We start from the raw sequence: 16349 nt of genomic DNA on the forward strand, positions 1-16349 counted from the left end.
CAAACCCATGCAATTACACTGACATGATGCACTGTTCCCCAAAAACAGCTTTTTCCCATAAGCTTACATTGTGAAAGAAGTGGATAATTTTTTTAATGGTCACAACCCCCCCCAAAATGACTCGTTTCACTGTCATAATTTGAGCCATTTGGTCCCATAATATCTGGAAAGTCTAGAAGAGCTACACGATTAAATTATTTTATCCCTATTCAAGTTAGCCGGGCGCTAACCAGGAAGTTAGCCGGCCCGGTCAGCGAAAGAAGTTGAGCTTTTTTGGCTTCATGCACCACTAAGCGTTTTTCCTAGGAATGAACGTGGTTCCGTCTTCAGCGCTGTATCCAGATTTTCCTTGTTTGATCCATGTCTCCTCGTTGCTCCACACAGATCTGAAGTGTTCATCTGCAGCCTTCTCTCACCCCTTCAGTTGACATTTAAGTCAAATGATTTATGTGGCGTGCATCTCGATCTATTCACTGAGCCCGTTCCGACTTTTTTGGCAAAACATCTATATATCAACATTAAATGAAAAAATATAGGCCTGTTCTCAATTATTCACAATACAAACGTACAAACATACCAATTCTATATTTCATTCCACGTGTTTTGCATTATTTTCTTACTCTCAGTCTGCTGCTGCTGAATCCACACATCCTTCATGTTCACTCACATTTTTCTGTCTCTTTGGGATCATAACTTTAATGCCACTGTTTGTTCAGAAAACAGCAGCAGTCAGTATTCATGTCAGAGTAAATATCCCTGTGAACTTCACATTGATCTGTTCTGCAGTGAGCGATGTGACTCACTGTATGTGTTCCAGAGGATGTAGAGAGGCTGGATTGTATCCTGGTGCAGCTTGAGGTTGTCCCACAGCATCTGGATCAACACGTGTTTACTGTCCTCCGACATCCAGTGACGAGGAACCTAACAAGGGACAAGATAGAGTCAGTCTGACAGTCAGAGAAAATATTAATTTCTACTATTATCTGTCATCATGTACCATACTCAGGAACAACTTTATTTTCATCATAAAAATACATTTTTGAAATTACTCACTTTCATGACACAAGTAGAAATTCTTAGATTAGACTTTTATTGGGAGTGTACAGGGACACAAAAAACAGGTATATGACCAGATCCCTTTAAAAATATGTGTATTTCAATTAAAATCTGTAAATCTTTGATCAAAACTTTGAGGGAAATCCACCAGAGAGGGCAGTAAAACACTGCATTACTAACTTTAAAAGCGATGATAAGAAGTATCATTATGTACTGCAAGTTAATTTGTGTGTATGTGTGTCTGACCTGGGAGTCTCTGTTGCAGTGCTCAGAGGTGAGGATGAGACCCGGCAGGTTGCTCGGCAGGTCCAGTCGTCTGAAATACCAGACCAGGTTCCAGTAGATAATGGGATGATGGTCCACCATGTCGGCCTCTGTGATCACCGGGTCACCCTCGTTCTCTAGCAGACTCTCCAGCTCCTTCCACAGAACCAGTGGGCTCAGGTATGGAACCGTCACTGGCTCGGGGTTGTGGAGCTGCCACTCCATACTCAGTGGGTCCTGGGCGGGACAAAAATTGGAGAGGTAAGACTTCTTATTGTCAGGTTGTCCAGATTATAGGCTGAGATAACCGTATACAAACTACTGAACAGTATTGAATGTTTTAAATACTTCAACATAAATAATGTTGAAACACACCGTGGCTTCATTGAGACGGCTGGGCAGGCTGCCTGATGTTGGCACACAGTGGTTGAGTCGCGATGCTTCCTCGAGAGGGCTAAAGACGCTGACGCTGCGGGCCATGGGTGTTCCAGGGGAGAGCGCCCCCTGCCGACGGTCTGTGGGGATGTTGATACCTTGAGCTCTGGTCGATCGAGTCCTGTGGAGACACAGCGAGGACATCAGCTCGTAGCAACAACACACAACTCAGTCACAACATTTAATAAAACAAAAGAAGCTATGACAACAAGAATCCAGATGTTTAAATCACAATATTAATAGCAGAAAATACAGTAATCACAATAATTGGCATTACGCTTTTATGAAGGGTTCATCTCTATTGCTCATATATTTCATATCCTCATAACACACACACACACACACACACACACACACACACACACACACACACACACACACACACACACACACACACACACACACACACACACACACACACACACACACACACACACAGCTTTGTTAGGACCAGGTGCTGCAGATAATCTCATTTAGCTCTTTTACAATTCAGATGGGATCATGTGGGTGCAGCTACAGGAGGTTCCTACTTCAAAAGCATTGTTTAATCACACAAATTGGAGCTGGCTGAATGAAGATGAGCTGGAAAAAATGCATACAGCTATACAGCACTTCTGAGAATACATGAGAACAAAAAAAGTTATTTTTCAACCTCTGAATTTGTGATGATGACTGTCAGCTTCATGGTTATATTTAATCCTCCTAGTTGCCTTCCAATCAGACCAAGATTCACGCTTATTAACATACTATAAATCAGTCAAAATATGATATGAAGGATATTCATATTCATTTATTGGAGAAGCATTTGTTGATATATTTGTCAACAAATGACAAGATCTCTTCACATCCAGACAGCGAATAGGATCAAAATTGATGCCGTAAACCAGAGATATTGTGCTTTCTATTCTACGTATTATTGTCAAAACTTGTTGCCTACTTTACACAAAATGAAACTGGACTGGCGATAGCAAAGTGTTGATCCTATCACCTCATGCAGAGATGTGGAGCAACAGAGGTCTCTCGTAAGCTCGCTTCATTTTAAAACTTGTAGTTTTCAGAGCATTTTGTTGTACAGTAAGTGTTTATTACTTATCACTGTCATTCAGTAAATATGGTTTGTAACTCTTTTTAGGAGAAGCGTGTAAATAAATGTGATGTACCTTCCATTTCCTGAGCACTCCTGCACTCCAATCACAGGGGAGGGAGGGTAGACAGCTGTCGTAGGACAGGGGGTGGACAAGGTGGACGTCCCTGTGTCCAAACCTGTGGAGGCGGAGTACGATGAGGTCATCGCCTCATCCACTGAAGGGCTGCCCTTCAGGAAAAGCCTGTGGAGAGAAGAGAATAGGGTCAAAGAGGGTCAGGGATCACATTTACATCCAGGAAAAGTCAAGTATCCTTTTTTTGACTACAAGCCAAGGAGATGAGCTGTGATGGTTCTTCATGCAGCAGGGTCAAAAGTTGATGATGAAGATGATGTCATGTTGTTCCATGCACCATAGTTTAAAAAATTTTGTCAAAGCGTGGGGGAATAAAATGACCAAAGACAAAGAGAAGAACGGCTCCATGATACAGATCCTGAGAAACGATAAAACTAATTATTCCATTCTTGATCCTGACTAAGAATTCAATAAATGAATTAAGAAAGATATAATATAAAATCCCTCTAAAGTGTCATCGTCTACCTGCCAGGTCCTCTCATGTCCCTGATCTCCACGTTGAGGAACGGCAGGAAGGGGTTTCCACAGAAGGGGCAGGTGGTGTTCAGGTTGGAGTCGTCTGCCGTCCAGCCAGCCATGATCTCCTCGTCGTACACCAGGCAGTCGCACGTCTTACAGCGAGAACAGCTGGAGATCAGCAGCTGGAAACACACACAGCAAGAGGCAGGAGAGCTTTCAGACCAAAGATTTGAAATAACATCTACTTAAGCACTAATTCTTAGTTCTATTCTTTAGAGTTTTTAGTTTTAAAAAAGTTTTATCAGTGTGATTTTATGTCCGACAACATACAGTCTGCTGCTTTACCCTCGTGTTTATTTTACTGAGTTATAACTGTTGTAGACAAACAAACCAATGAAAAGAAATATTCTGCTGAGGGAGAATCTTAATGATTAGCTTGCAAAGCAGAATCAAAGTTATGAAAGTTATGAAAGCCATTTCTAAAACTTTTCATTCAGAGTGAAAAAACATCAAAGAATTCAGTCCTGCTGACAGGCAAACATCAGCCAGCACCCACTGAGCGACAAATGAATGCCAATAAAATTCTTAGTTGTGAAGATGCTCCATTTCTTAAAGACTGCTGCAACAAAACAAAAATTCAAAGCATTACTTTGATAAAAAAAAAGATATTACAGTTAAAAGTAAAACATTCTAGATGTTTTGTATCAAACTACTTCTGTTTTCCTGATCCAGTCTTTGACAACTGCGACCCAACTGCAGAATTTCTGTCTTGCAGTTTTACCTCCATGGCGTAGTTGTTGAAGATGCTGGTGTTGCTGGTGTAGCGTGAAGAGCCCAGGTCCGACTTGTCTGGCAGAGGGAACCCGGGAGGCGAGATGACACCTCCTGCAGGAGTAGAATGATCAGAAAAGGTAATGATTAAAAAGTCAACAGGTCACCAACAGAATGTTTTTCTTGACACATTTTTGTGATGACATTACTCAACTTCTCTTAATGATGGCTCTACTGTACGTTGTTTGGGGAAAAGTGCAGTACACATTTTATGCTTTTTGCCTTTTTAATGACTTTTTCTAAGAGACTGCTTATCATGTTCTGTCTTTGTGTCGCAGTTTTCCATCAAGCAGAAGGAAAACATAAAGAAAAGCATAAAGTATCACTGAATCATGAGACATTCAAATAGACAAACTCTTGATTTTAAGCGAAAATTCAATGTTTCGAAAAGTGGATCAGAGAGTAAACCTTGGTTTTCGACTTTGAACATATTTGGAACCAAAGTGTAACATTTCTTCAGCTGAAGTAAGACATTATTGGCTAAACTGTCACTGGAGCAGGGTTGCTCTCACCAGGGAGCAGAGATGTGGGTCTCCCAAGGCTGGAGCCTGGAGGGGTGCTGTCCAGCCTGCTTCGGAGGGGGCTGCGTCTGGGGCTCCTGCGGGGCCCCATGGGGCCGTTCCTCTGTGGTGACACTACAGAGCTCCCCGACTCCCCACAGTACTCCTCATCCAGCAGGGAGGAGCAGTCTGGATCTCCAACACCAAGGGAGGACACACTCAGACGGTCACTGTGACCATCCTGAATGAACAGAGGAGGGCCGGGCAGGTTAGAGTTGTCATGGACTGCACAGGTGTCTCATCTTCAAGCTATAATACTCACAGCAACGGTAGATCAAGTTCAGCTCTGACTTGTAACCAAGCCGGCTCACATGAGGTACAAAGAAAAAACTTAATATATTATAAGAGGAAGTCATTTTGTACTGTACTCCCCACTCATGCATCTAACCTGTCTGTAATCTGTAACTAATGATTATTTTTATAATAAATAAATATGTCAATTATTTTCTAGATTCCTTGGAGGGCCAAAACTCAAAATAAATGATGGGCCATGGGCAAACAGCAAATGCATCTTGTATAGTATTGTATTGTTATGATGCAAAGATGCTACTTGGATCTTAAGTTCCCTTTATTGACTGATCTACTATGCAAATGTCACTCTGCCTGCCATGTTCAGATTACACAAGGTAATTAGATATCCTACATATGTATAAAAAAAAATGTTTTTAATTATTTTCTTTTTTTTCACTAGAAACATCTCACAGCCAAACATAACCTCATGGCCAACCCAGTTTCTCTGACACGATGTCTTTAAATCTCTTGTTTTGTCAGTACAAAAGCTAAAGATATTCAGTTTAATGTATGAAACAGAGTAAAGCTGAAAATCTTCACATTTGTGAGGCTGTTAAGAGCATTTTCTGACATTTTTACATGAAGAATTACGATCAAGAGAGCATACTTGATCAATATAGTTGGTCAAAGGAGGCTTTTACACACCATCCACAGGAAGAATACTGTCAAACATTCAAAAGGCCACAAGATGGCAGCAGCTCTCCAACTTTAGTCTCATCTTAGACTCCTGCTTATGTGAGAGCTTTATACTCTGTGCCACAGAAATGCATTTGTTAAAACCTATTTTCACAGTTCATGTCACAGACTCTTATTTTGATCAAAGGCATGAATGAATGCTGGGACTTTGCATTAGCACACAACAATAAGGTAACTTTAACATCAAGACTCTGTACCTTGGTCGGTGTGGTGTACGTGGCAAGACGAGAATACCAGCGGCTCGCCTTCTCTGCCACACCCTTCCCAGCAGAGAACACACTGGTCTTGAATACGTCAAGCGTTGGTGTGAGCAGAGTGTCCAGAGCGAAAGAGGAGGAGGAGGGTGAGGGTGATGCCAGGCTCATCCTGTCTGTCCTCTCCCTGTATGGGCTGGGTCGAGGGCTGGGTCGAGGGCTGGGGCTGGGGGTGGTGCTGGAGCTGCGACAGGGAGGCGACGACCACAAACGTTGGCGTGTAATAGTTTGGGAGGGCGAGGGTGGTTGGAAGGTGCGTGAGCGCGGCATTCCAGCAGTCCTGAGGGGGGAGCTGTGGGGCAGGCTAGCTCTGCGGGGGCCAGAGAGTGAGGACGGGTGGAGGAGGAGGGGGCTGGCCGGGTCCTGCAAGTCCAGACTGGGTGTCCGGCTGCTCAGTGGGCTGCCCATATAATTCATATAGAGCTCAATCTCCCTGGCCAAGTCCCTACGAGCACTCGGCGTGCTGGCTTCGTCACCATCCAGGTACTGAGTCTCATTTTCCTGCTCGGACTTTGACTCTGCTGCCAGCAGGGACAGAGGGTCGTAGCCCATCTCAATGTCTGTGCGCTTCACAGCTCCTCTGGACACCTCAGTGCTCATGCCACCGTAGCTGGCGCTGCGTTCAACAAGTTTCTTATGAGATTTGTTGGTCTTGTGAGAGCCTGTGGGAGGCTTGTCTAAATCCAGATCCTCCAAATCAAAAATGGCCTCTGCGTTACTTCTGTCCTCATCGCTGGAGTCCTGACCTTCTGTCTCCTCTTCCTCCTCTCTGTGATCAAGACTTCTGGCAGCACTCACCTTAGCAGACGCCCCCTCTGATCCGCCCAAAGCGAGCGAGCGTGGCCTCTTATTCTTACTGAAGTTGGCACCTGAGAGAATTTTGACATCTGCGCCCAGGTGTCCTGCGATCTTTTCTGGGTCCGTTTCACCCTGGCTCATTCCCAGGCCGAGGACAGTGGTGCCACTGCCGCTGCTGCCCACCGTGTCACCGCTCAGCCGGCGGCTCCTCACCCCCTGCCAGTCAAGAGCCGAGCCACTGCTGGTGCTGCCCACCACGTCCTCCAGAGCACTCTTATGTCTCCTGAGCAAACTGTTTGTCTGGACCTCACCGATCTCATCCAGGGAGGAAGAGAAGAGGAGACCTGCAACATGGCCTGAGAGAGAGGAAGGAGAACTACTTAATCCTTTGTATTTGTGTTACTAAGTGAGTTACAAAGCAGGAGGACTAATTCTGGTGATGTGATTTCAGTAAGAAACACTAACACACCTAAAAAAGGTTGCATTGGCTGCAAACAGCAAGTGGAAAGTAAATATTACGTTTTGTAGAGACAAAGAAACATTCAGCAGTCAGAAATGCTTTCAGACTCTGAAAACAAGCGTTCCTAATATGCTGCAGCTCCCATTCTTTCCTCTGGATCCTTCTCCATAGCAACAGCAGCTGAGGCTCATGGTTATTGAAAAATTTAAACACTGAACACTGGGTATGTGATTAAAAGATAACTTTGGAATGGGAATTTATTGTGGAGAAAAACATTTCAACTCCCAGCAAATACACTCCCTTTGTAAAACTATTTAAATCTACTGAAGCCTTCTTCTTCACCTGTGCTGGCGGAGCTCTTGGGTTTACAGGATGAATCATCGAATGGACAACTGCTGCGAACAATCCCACGGGATTTGTAGTAGGAGTGAACCTCCATGTCCAGCTGTGGGAGGCAGTCTTTACTTCCCTTGGCGCTCTCCGTCTCTGACACTAGAAACATAGATATTACAATTTAAAATCAGTCTTTTTTATGTGCACAGCTTGAAAAAATGCACTGCTCGTGAAAAGAAATCCATTGAAGGACAACACACGACTGAAATGCTTTGATGTTGCGAAACCAAATGAATGAATCATCTCTGGATGAGAAAGAAAGATCAAGGCAGAGGAAAGGGAATTCCCGTGTGGCTGTGAAGCTGCCAAGTCCTTATTTTTTAGTAGGTACAGTAGACAGAAATATCAGGTGATATGAGATCAGGCAGACTACTGACAGGAGCTGCAGTCGCTCTCCTTCTTGTCATCTTTGTCAGGGGCGGAGTCCTGGGCGGTGGGGTCTCCTCTTCGAACCTCCTCTTTGGACAGTGAGTTATAACCCAAATCTGACTGATCTCCTAGAGGACAGAGAGATAAGGACACAGATGAAATTAGATAAGGGGGACACGATGGAAGTCTCTGATATGAAACCACAAGATCACAGAAATATGCAACACAATGCATGGAAAATCTATGCAGAGGAGACAGCAATTTTTCTCTGAAAATAGTCACTTCAACAATGCTATACATGATATCTTTCCTATTACTGAGCACTGTGCAACAACTGTGCAGGTTTGAGGGCAAAGTCCTTTAGTTACTGAAAATCATTTACCGCTTTTTGGTTTAAAAATTGTGAATTGCAGCTTGGTAGGGCTGTGGTAGGAGACGTAAATGAAACATACAACCCTGATTCAACGTTGGGACGCTGTGTAAAACACAAATAAAACAGAAATGATAATTTGCTAGTCCTTTTTGACATATCCTTTGTTGAAAACAGTACAAAGACAATATATTTAATGTTTTACGCATCAAAGTTAAAATATCTGTTTATTCTAAATCTGCTGCCAGCAACATGTTTCAAAAATTGGGACATGGACAACAAAAACACCTTTTTGGAACATTCCACAGGTGACCAGGTTCGTTGGTAACAGGTGATAGGATCGTCATGATTGGGTATGAAAGGGGCATCCTCAAAAGGCTCAGTCGTTCACAAAGATAGGGTGAGGTTCACCACTTTGTGAAACACATGATTGTACAAAAAAATCTTGCTGCATTGGCTCGGAAGTACACAGTTTGTTTGCAGATGATTTGCAGCCTGTTGTTATTTACGTTTTACACAGTGTCCCAGAGTTTCTGGAATTGGGGTTGTACATAAGAGAAAAACTAGAGAGGCATTTCTTCCCTTTCATCTCCGCTATTCTGGGAGGCACAGCACAGTTGCAGGGCGAGGATAGAAAAAGCCGCTAAGCTGTGCTGAATAAAAGAATCCTCCTCGGGGCATGCAGAGATGTGCTGCTACTGTAAAGATACTCACTGCAGTTTCACAGCTGCTAATGAATTTAACTGTTAAGACTTGACGTTAGGATAAAAAAAAAAAAAAAAAAACCTGCCATCACTCCAGACTGACTCTTCTGTTTGTCTCTTAAACTTTTTATGTCTCCAGGCACCCAGCTGTCTGATGATTTGTTCTCCTCTTTCATCTTTCTGTGAACCTCTCTGGTCGTCATCTCTAAATAAAGCATGAGGCGGCACAGCTCAGCTGTAATACAGTATGGAGTGACACGCAACTGATGACAACTGACAAAACTCATTCCGGGACTGTAATCAATGAAAAGCACATCGAGGTCCTTCCCTCCTGCTGTGCTATGAGCCGTGGTTCCCTTTCAGACTTTCTGCTCACAAGGCAAAGTCTCCTGCTGAGGTGCTGTCTCCGTGATTAAAATTATTTCTGTAATCAAAAAGAACGTGCCTCTAGGTAATTACTCGCCATAATTGACAATGACAAGTCACTCTGTGGTGAAGCGAGGAGTGAGAAAAGGGGGGAAAGGAAAAGAGAGATGAGCAAGAGAGGAGCAGCAGACTGTGATGTGATGTGCCGGATAAACAGATGACACAGTGGAGGAAAGAAAGAGGAGGCGAGACCACCGAGACGAAGAGAAACAGAAAAGTGTGATGATGAGAGGGCTGAAGAAGTTGGATTATAAAATATTGCAAGATAAGACAGAAAAATGCAACCAGAGAGAGACAGACAGGCAGGCTGACAGAGAGGTTTACCTGGGTGGAGGGTGGCTTCTCTGAGCTCAGAGCCCCCCCAGTGTGAGTGGGCCACCAGGGCCCTGGCGCCCACGCTGCCGCCCCCACAGCCGGCTGCATGCAAGGGCAACACAGGCAGGGCCAGAGTGAAGGGCAGGGTTAGGGACAGAGCAGAGCAGAAACCACAGCCGCAAAACCAGGGAGAGACATGGATGGACAACAGGGACAGAAGGGAGGTGGAAAAACAGGCAGCAGAGGTACAGAGGTGTAAGAGGAAGAGGGGAATGAGGAAGAGGCCGGTCAGTGAGCGGGAACAAATGAGGAAGGAGGATAAAAAATGTCATTGAGAGAGAAGAAATAGATGTAGAACAAGATGGCTGCCTGTGAAAAATTGAGTCGAGCAGCAGCCATGTTGAGTGTACCTGTGCTAGATCTATCATCAGTGGGGTCTACTTTGATGGAGTCAGTGGCGTAGGGGCCCTGCTCGGCCAGGTTAGTGTCGGCAGAGCTATCCAGGCTGCCGTGACTCACAGCGTCCAGGTCGCTGCCATCTGCCCAAAGACAACAAGGCATTAAAGGAAGCCGGCGCCATTTCTACTCCACATGGACCCAACTGCTGCTTTTTTTTATTGCTCTTTAAGTGTTGAGAAGGGGCTGACAAGAACATGATGAGTCTGTGTGCTACACAATTTTTAATGCCATTAAAAAAATATATTGTGATTGTGTCTTGCTTCTACATTTTTTTTATAAATCCAGTTAAACCAGTGTATACAGCAAGAATGACTAATAATATGAGAGAGGACAGTTAGAAGCTTAAAAATACTTGAGATGTGAAAACTTTCTGCAAAATTAATAAGTTTTCATAATGAAGCCACCGGGTTACACATTTATTTATGGGTCCAATACTACACTGACTCAGTGGTTACACCCAGAATTAATTGATTCTAATTAGCTCCTTGCGTAGCCTAGAGAGTCTGTTAGTCAGTGCTGTTTTGTCTCTGGTTGAGGGGAACCAGGAAATAGCATGCTGTGACTCCCCACTCAGGTCAGGTGACCATGCACAAATGTGAAACTCATACACATATTATAACATCTATGGAGAATTAATTGTCCAATAATTAATGAGTATTTATTTGTTTTTAAAAAGGGTTAAGCATATTTCAAGGAAAATCCCTCTAGATATCAACAAGTGCTTATACACAACTAACTAAACTCTAATAACTGTTGCAGAACATTCCCTCGATTTTCCCACAATAAGTACCAAATTACATAATTATTTCCAGGCAACTTCAGAGGAAGGTTGGCCAGTTGTTTTCACTTCTTGTGTCGGCGTGGGAGCATAATCTAATCTAATGTGTGAGACGGGAGTGGAGTGGAGCAAGAGTCATGCATTAAATGTTTTGTCATCAGTAGGCTAACATAAAAATGAAGAAAAATCCAGTTGTGGCTTAATGTGTGTATACAAGCGTGTGTTTTACAGGAACATTTGTCTCTGTCAAACTGAATCACCACTGAACTCAGGAGGAATGTTTAAGAACACAATGCTTTTGACTGGTAACAGGGAGTATCTTAAAAAAGCAGGGATTAGCAGGATGGGGATTAGCTTGTACTGGGTGCGCAGGTGTTCAGTTGCATGCAGGGAAGTTAAATCACACATGCTGATGTGTAATCTTATGAATAATGGGTAGCTTGATTTTCTTTTCATGTATTTGTATTGTTTATAATGTTAATATCCTTCAATTTGCTCTTCAAGTCTTTGATTATTATCTGTTTAGTTTACATTTAATGACTTATCATCTGCTGATAGCTAACAGATTTTCAAATTCAAATCATGTGGTAACGTTTGTGAAACATTACCAAACATTTCTCACCTTCTTGGATAAACTGTTATTGTTTCTGATTGTTTGTTTTTCTGGTGTACTTTTGTTCATTTTGACAACAATGAATGAAGCAAATCAATGTCAAATCTTTCTCCATATTCAAGCTTTATTACATGAATTACGGATGGGTCATAATTTTCTAATATTTGAATAGTTGAAAAAAATAGTTTATTTAACTATGGTTTTGTCGGAAAGAATATATTTTCCATTATTTTTTTCTTTCCTGCTCAGGTAAAATGTGTGTACAGTAGCATGGTCATGGTCTCTACATGAGGTCAGTATACGTGCATGCCACTAGACGCTGCAGTACAAACAAACAGCAGATCTTCGAATACTCGCTGAATGGTTCCCAGCAGCTATCCAATAGCATTTTTTGCATGGCCATCCCAAATGTGAATGTATCAATCACAATCGTGAGTGCAAACCTTTCTGAACTACGGAAAAAGGCACCCATGTTGTGATTATGGCATCATAATAACAGGTGTCCCTTAAATATCTACATATATATCATCGCTGTTTAGCATGACAAAACATTTCCCTTCCCACACATGCAGTGTCATTGATCATAGTTACCTGACAGAGGGCTCTGGGTGAGGGGAGCGTGTCGTCGTAGCGCCCGTTTGAACTGCGCCACGCCAAGAACGACATTTCTCAGCTTCATCCACAGGAAGTATCCTCCTCTGGTGCTGGAGGGCCACGTGCTCTCTAACACCGCCTGGACACCAGGAGGAAGACAGCGGTGATGAAGGAGCAAGACAAAGATGACTGAAGGAAAGACGTTTCTGACAAATACATTTAAAAAGTCTCTGGTTATTTTTCTTGTAGCAGTGGTGGAGTCAGTTCATCTTTAATTCATATTATTAAGAATGTGGATGTTTTTCTTCTATTTCCAATCTCTTCCACCATGAAATGTTGTCACACTCATCTGTTAAATAAATCAGTGAACATAAGGAGTCAGAATACTGTGAGAATAGTGAATCACAGCTCCAATTTAATTCATTCAGTTTCAACTAAACATTTTGTAGTTAGTGAACCGAAACTGACCCGATCCTGTTCCATATAAAACCACCCTGAATGAATTTTTCATCAAAGGCATTAACTGCAGTGGCTTTTAGACACACAGTCACACTCGACATCAGAAAAGGAAGAAGGAAGGCACTGCAGCTGTTGGTGGCTAAGTCATGTTCAACAGTCTCTGTCTGCTCCTAAAAAACACTTCAGAAGCCCCCTGAGAAAAACACAATTGGTATGCCACTGAGCAGAACTGGGTTTAGTACGCTTACTGCTCCTGTGTGAAGCTCTCAGTATTGAATCAGGTGAAATGGACTGACCTCATGTTGCCAGTGATGTAAAGACAGTTAAAGCACAGCAATCTGTCCACAGTCCCACTTAGTGTTACTTTAAGACCAAAGGTAAAGGCTGTACAATGAATGTGTCTAATTGTAAGAGATCCATGGGATAGACATTCCTGGCAACAGGATATGATATACTACATTTTGTTTCAACTTAATTACCCTCATCTCGTCCTCCCCTAAGGCAGCTGCTTAAAACAAGAAAAACTCTCTCTAAAGCTAGTGTTTGGGCTACTGTAAAAGCATGGCGGTGCGGCGGTGTAGATATAGAGGCTCATTCAAAGGTAATCAAAATACAATTGCTCTAAGTTTCAGATGCTTATAACCTAATAAAAAAAAATATATTCCACTTCTGCCCTAATTGTACAAAATGGACATTTGAAGAAATAGATTGACATTTTGGGAAATATGCTTATTAGCTTCCCTGCAGAAGAAGAATGACATCACTCTCATTTCTGTCCATTAAATATATTAAAGCTAGCTAAAGCAAGCAGCTGGTTAGCTTAGCTTAGCATTAAGATGGTAAAACAGGAAACTGCTAGCCTGGATATGTCAAATGGTACAAAAATCAGCTACAGCTTGAGCTCACTAATTACCACATTATTATTACCTCTGCCAAGGAGGTTGTTTTCAGCTGTGGAGGATCAGGTCTCAGCTCAGAACAGACCCCATTAACCTTTGGTGATTTTTGTACATTTCTCAGGGATAATGTATGGATATTGATGAAAAAAGTCTGCTGTAATTGTGTGGCTTGTAATTTGAATGAGTACAATTGGATGTAGATCCTAGGTTTAGTGATCTTAGTGAATTATGGTTTTGCAGTTATGGCTGGTTTCAACACAATACAGGGCAATCAAGTTTGATCCCCTTTGGCGGAGGTGTGGGCTCTACTGATCATCTATACAAACGTAAAAACACACACTTGTGGTTTGACAAGAAGTTAGGTTGCTGGAACTCAGAGTCAGGCCAGCTTTCCCCCCCCAATTTCCAGTTTATATGCTAAGCTAACAGTCTCCTGGCTATACTTCATATTTAACAGATATCAGTCTTCTAGCGGCAAGAAAGTGAATGACTGCATTTCCTGCAAGGTAAAACTTTTTTGCTGCATCAGTTTAAGGGTTAATGAGGATTTTTTTTTTCCCCATTTTAAATCACAGACAAAAATCCATTTAGTGGATTACCAGACAGGTTAATACCTAATATTTATTTAAAGGCTGTTATCAACTTGACATCAACCAATACACTGATCTGTCCATTAGTCACTTTTTGTGCAGAACACTGATTTATACAAACAAATGTCACAAAAGAGCTTTTGAGAATTGTTTGTGTGTTGAGTCATCTAAACCATAGCCTGAGACATACCCACTGGGGCCAATATGCAACGTTGATGAAAAGAGATGGAGAGATGTTCGAGGTTTCCTGCTGTGATGTGAAAACCCGAGACTTTTCCTGACCCAGTCTGTCTTGGCTTGTTGATATTTCTTGGTTTTCAGTCATCATTGTTGTTTTTCCTCAGGACTTAACTGTCAGCTTTGTGTCACTGTTAGTCTGAAAGCTGCAATCTAATTTAAGGGGTATAAAAAATGCTCCCAGCTTGAATCATACCTTAAGAACTAAACATTAATACAGAATTTCTATGGTTGGTAGAAACTGTAAATGTAATCTTAGCTTCTTAAACTGCATATAATAATCTGATATTCTGTTACTATTATTTCTCAAGGGTAAAGAAAAAGGAGACTTTACAGTGATGTTTTGGAAATGAAATGGAATCGAATCTTGCCATCATGTCGTGCCTCACCTGCTGTTCTGCAGGGAACAGGTATATTTAAACTGAGCTGTAGAAGCAAATTACTACAGCATGGAGTTGACTTCACAGGCGAACATCAAGGTTATTTTAGCTCCACTGTCTTAGAAAAGTTTTATGTTCCTTAATACTGCAGAATACATTTTCTTTTCAGTGTAGTTGCAGGTTAGTATACTGGAGCTACTGATCATTTCTATTTTAGCTGCTTTAGCTCCTTACCTGGTTCAGTTTATTTAGAAAGCTGCGTCAGAGCTGATCCCAAAAATATTCAGTCCCATTTTGTATGCAGCTGAACTCAATGGGGAATGAATGCCAGAATTAATAGATAAGCATGCATATACGGACACACAAAAACCTCTTCCATCTTCCTCCTCCCTTCTCATCGTGGGACTACAAAGACTAAAGAAGCACGAAAAGGAAAAGAAACACCTGCAACTGTCTGATGCTGCAGCTGCAATGGATAATGGTTGTGTCAGTGGAGGAATCCACCACCTTGTACCTCGAAGACAACCATTTTTAAGGCCTCTTTCATACATAGTTTCGAGTATATCAATGGGATAACAAGTTTTCGGCACCATTAGGGATTATCACCATTCACACATGCAGCTACATTCGGTATCATTTCTGTCTTGCAACTTTTCACACATGCCATGGAAAAGCCGGAATACTGTAGATGGGGCAAGGGACAGTCAGGCAGATGGAGGTAATGCAACACTTTCAGTGGGCAAACTGTGTAATTACATCTCAGTGTGATGCACTGGGGCACAAAGACTTTTCTCCATAAGCTAAGACTGTGAAAGAAGTGACTGTAAAACTGTGTATTAGTTTTTTGAGCGTCACAACACCGACAAAATACTTTTTGGGAATTTGAGTCATTCGGTCCAATAACATTTGGCGGGTTTGGAGCTGTTATTGTCCGGGGCTCTTGTAATGTATTCAATACTCAAGAAGTTTGTGACACATGAAAACTACTGATACCCTCAATATCGATCTCTGCTTCCTTTCACACATAACACCACTTAGGAAATGTTCCTGAACATTTCCCGGTTAGACTGCATGTATGAAAGGGACCTACTGTAAGACCCTCCTGACAGCCAGCTCCCACATGAGCCAATTTGCGTTAACACTCCCTGGGTTCCCAGATCAGGGACAGATTGTGATGATAACAGAGCTACCATTCATCTTGACACCTGAATGTGATCACACACAGCGCTGTACAACCTTGCCGGGAAAACTGCAAATGTCAACAATGTTTCTTTTTATCTGAAAGCCGAGTGTCTGCAGAGACATTACAGTGATGAAGTATCTCTGCCTCGTAAGTACCAACCAGAGAGGAATGAATTTTAGTGATGGAGCAACTGAGCAACACAGTGGTGTGATAACTTGGACGCAATTATTCATGAACCTGTTGTGAATCATGAATA

At 42.4% G+C, this 16349-nt stretch overlaps 1 protein-coding gene across 6 annotated transcripts in view; it reads right to left on the reverse strand.

Annotated features, from left to right (window-relative positions):
• Window positions 1-16349, reverse strand: part of LOC311260399 (C-myc promoter-binding protein-like) — a 73575-nt gene that overhangs the window by 7793 nt on the left and 49433 nt on the right. For 2 of the 6 annotated variants that reach the window (XM_084358174.1, XM_084358173.1), the window contains 13 exons: window positions 12343-12484; window positions 10312-10440; window positions 9911-10003; window positions 8095-8214; window positions 7667-7816; window positions 6010-7220; window positions 4778-5006; window positions 4216-4319; window positions 3441-3616; window positions 2916-3083; window positions 1696-1876; window positions 1303-1557; window positions 804-921 (listed from right to left, as the gene is read on the reverse strand). In XM_084358174.1, the coding sequence (XP_084214300.1) occupies window positions 804-921; window positions 1303-1557; window positions 1696-1876; window positions 2916-3083; window positions 3441-3616; window positions 4216-4319; window positions 4778-5006; window positions 6010-7220; window positions 7667-7816; window positions 8095-8214; window positions 9911-10003; window positions 10312-10440; window positions 12343-12484 (3076 nt within the window). The remainder of the gene's footprint in view (window positions 1-803; window positions 922-1302; window positions 1558-1695; window positions 1877-2915; window positions 3084-3440; window positions 3617-4215; window positions 4320-4777; window positions 5007-6009; window positions 7221-7666; window positions 7817-8094; window positions 8215-9910; window positions 10004-10311; window positions 10441-12342; window positions 12485-16349) is intronic. The other 4 variants (XM_084358176.1, XM_084358175.1, XM_084358178.1 and 1 more) reach the window with 2 other exon arrangements.

The sequence above is a fragment of the Pagrus pagrus genome (genome assembly GCF_965226575.1).
Source record: "Pagrus pagrus genome assembly, chromosome: 1".
Taxonomy (NCBI): domain Eukaryota; kingdom Metazoa; phylum Chordata; class Actinopteri; order Spariformes; family Sparidae; genus Pagrus; species Pagrus pagrus.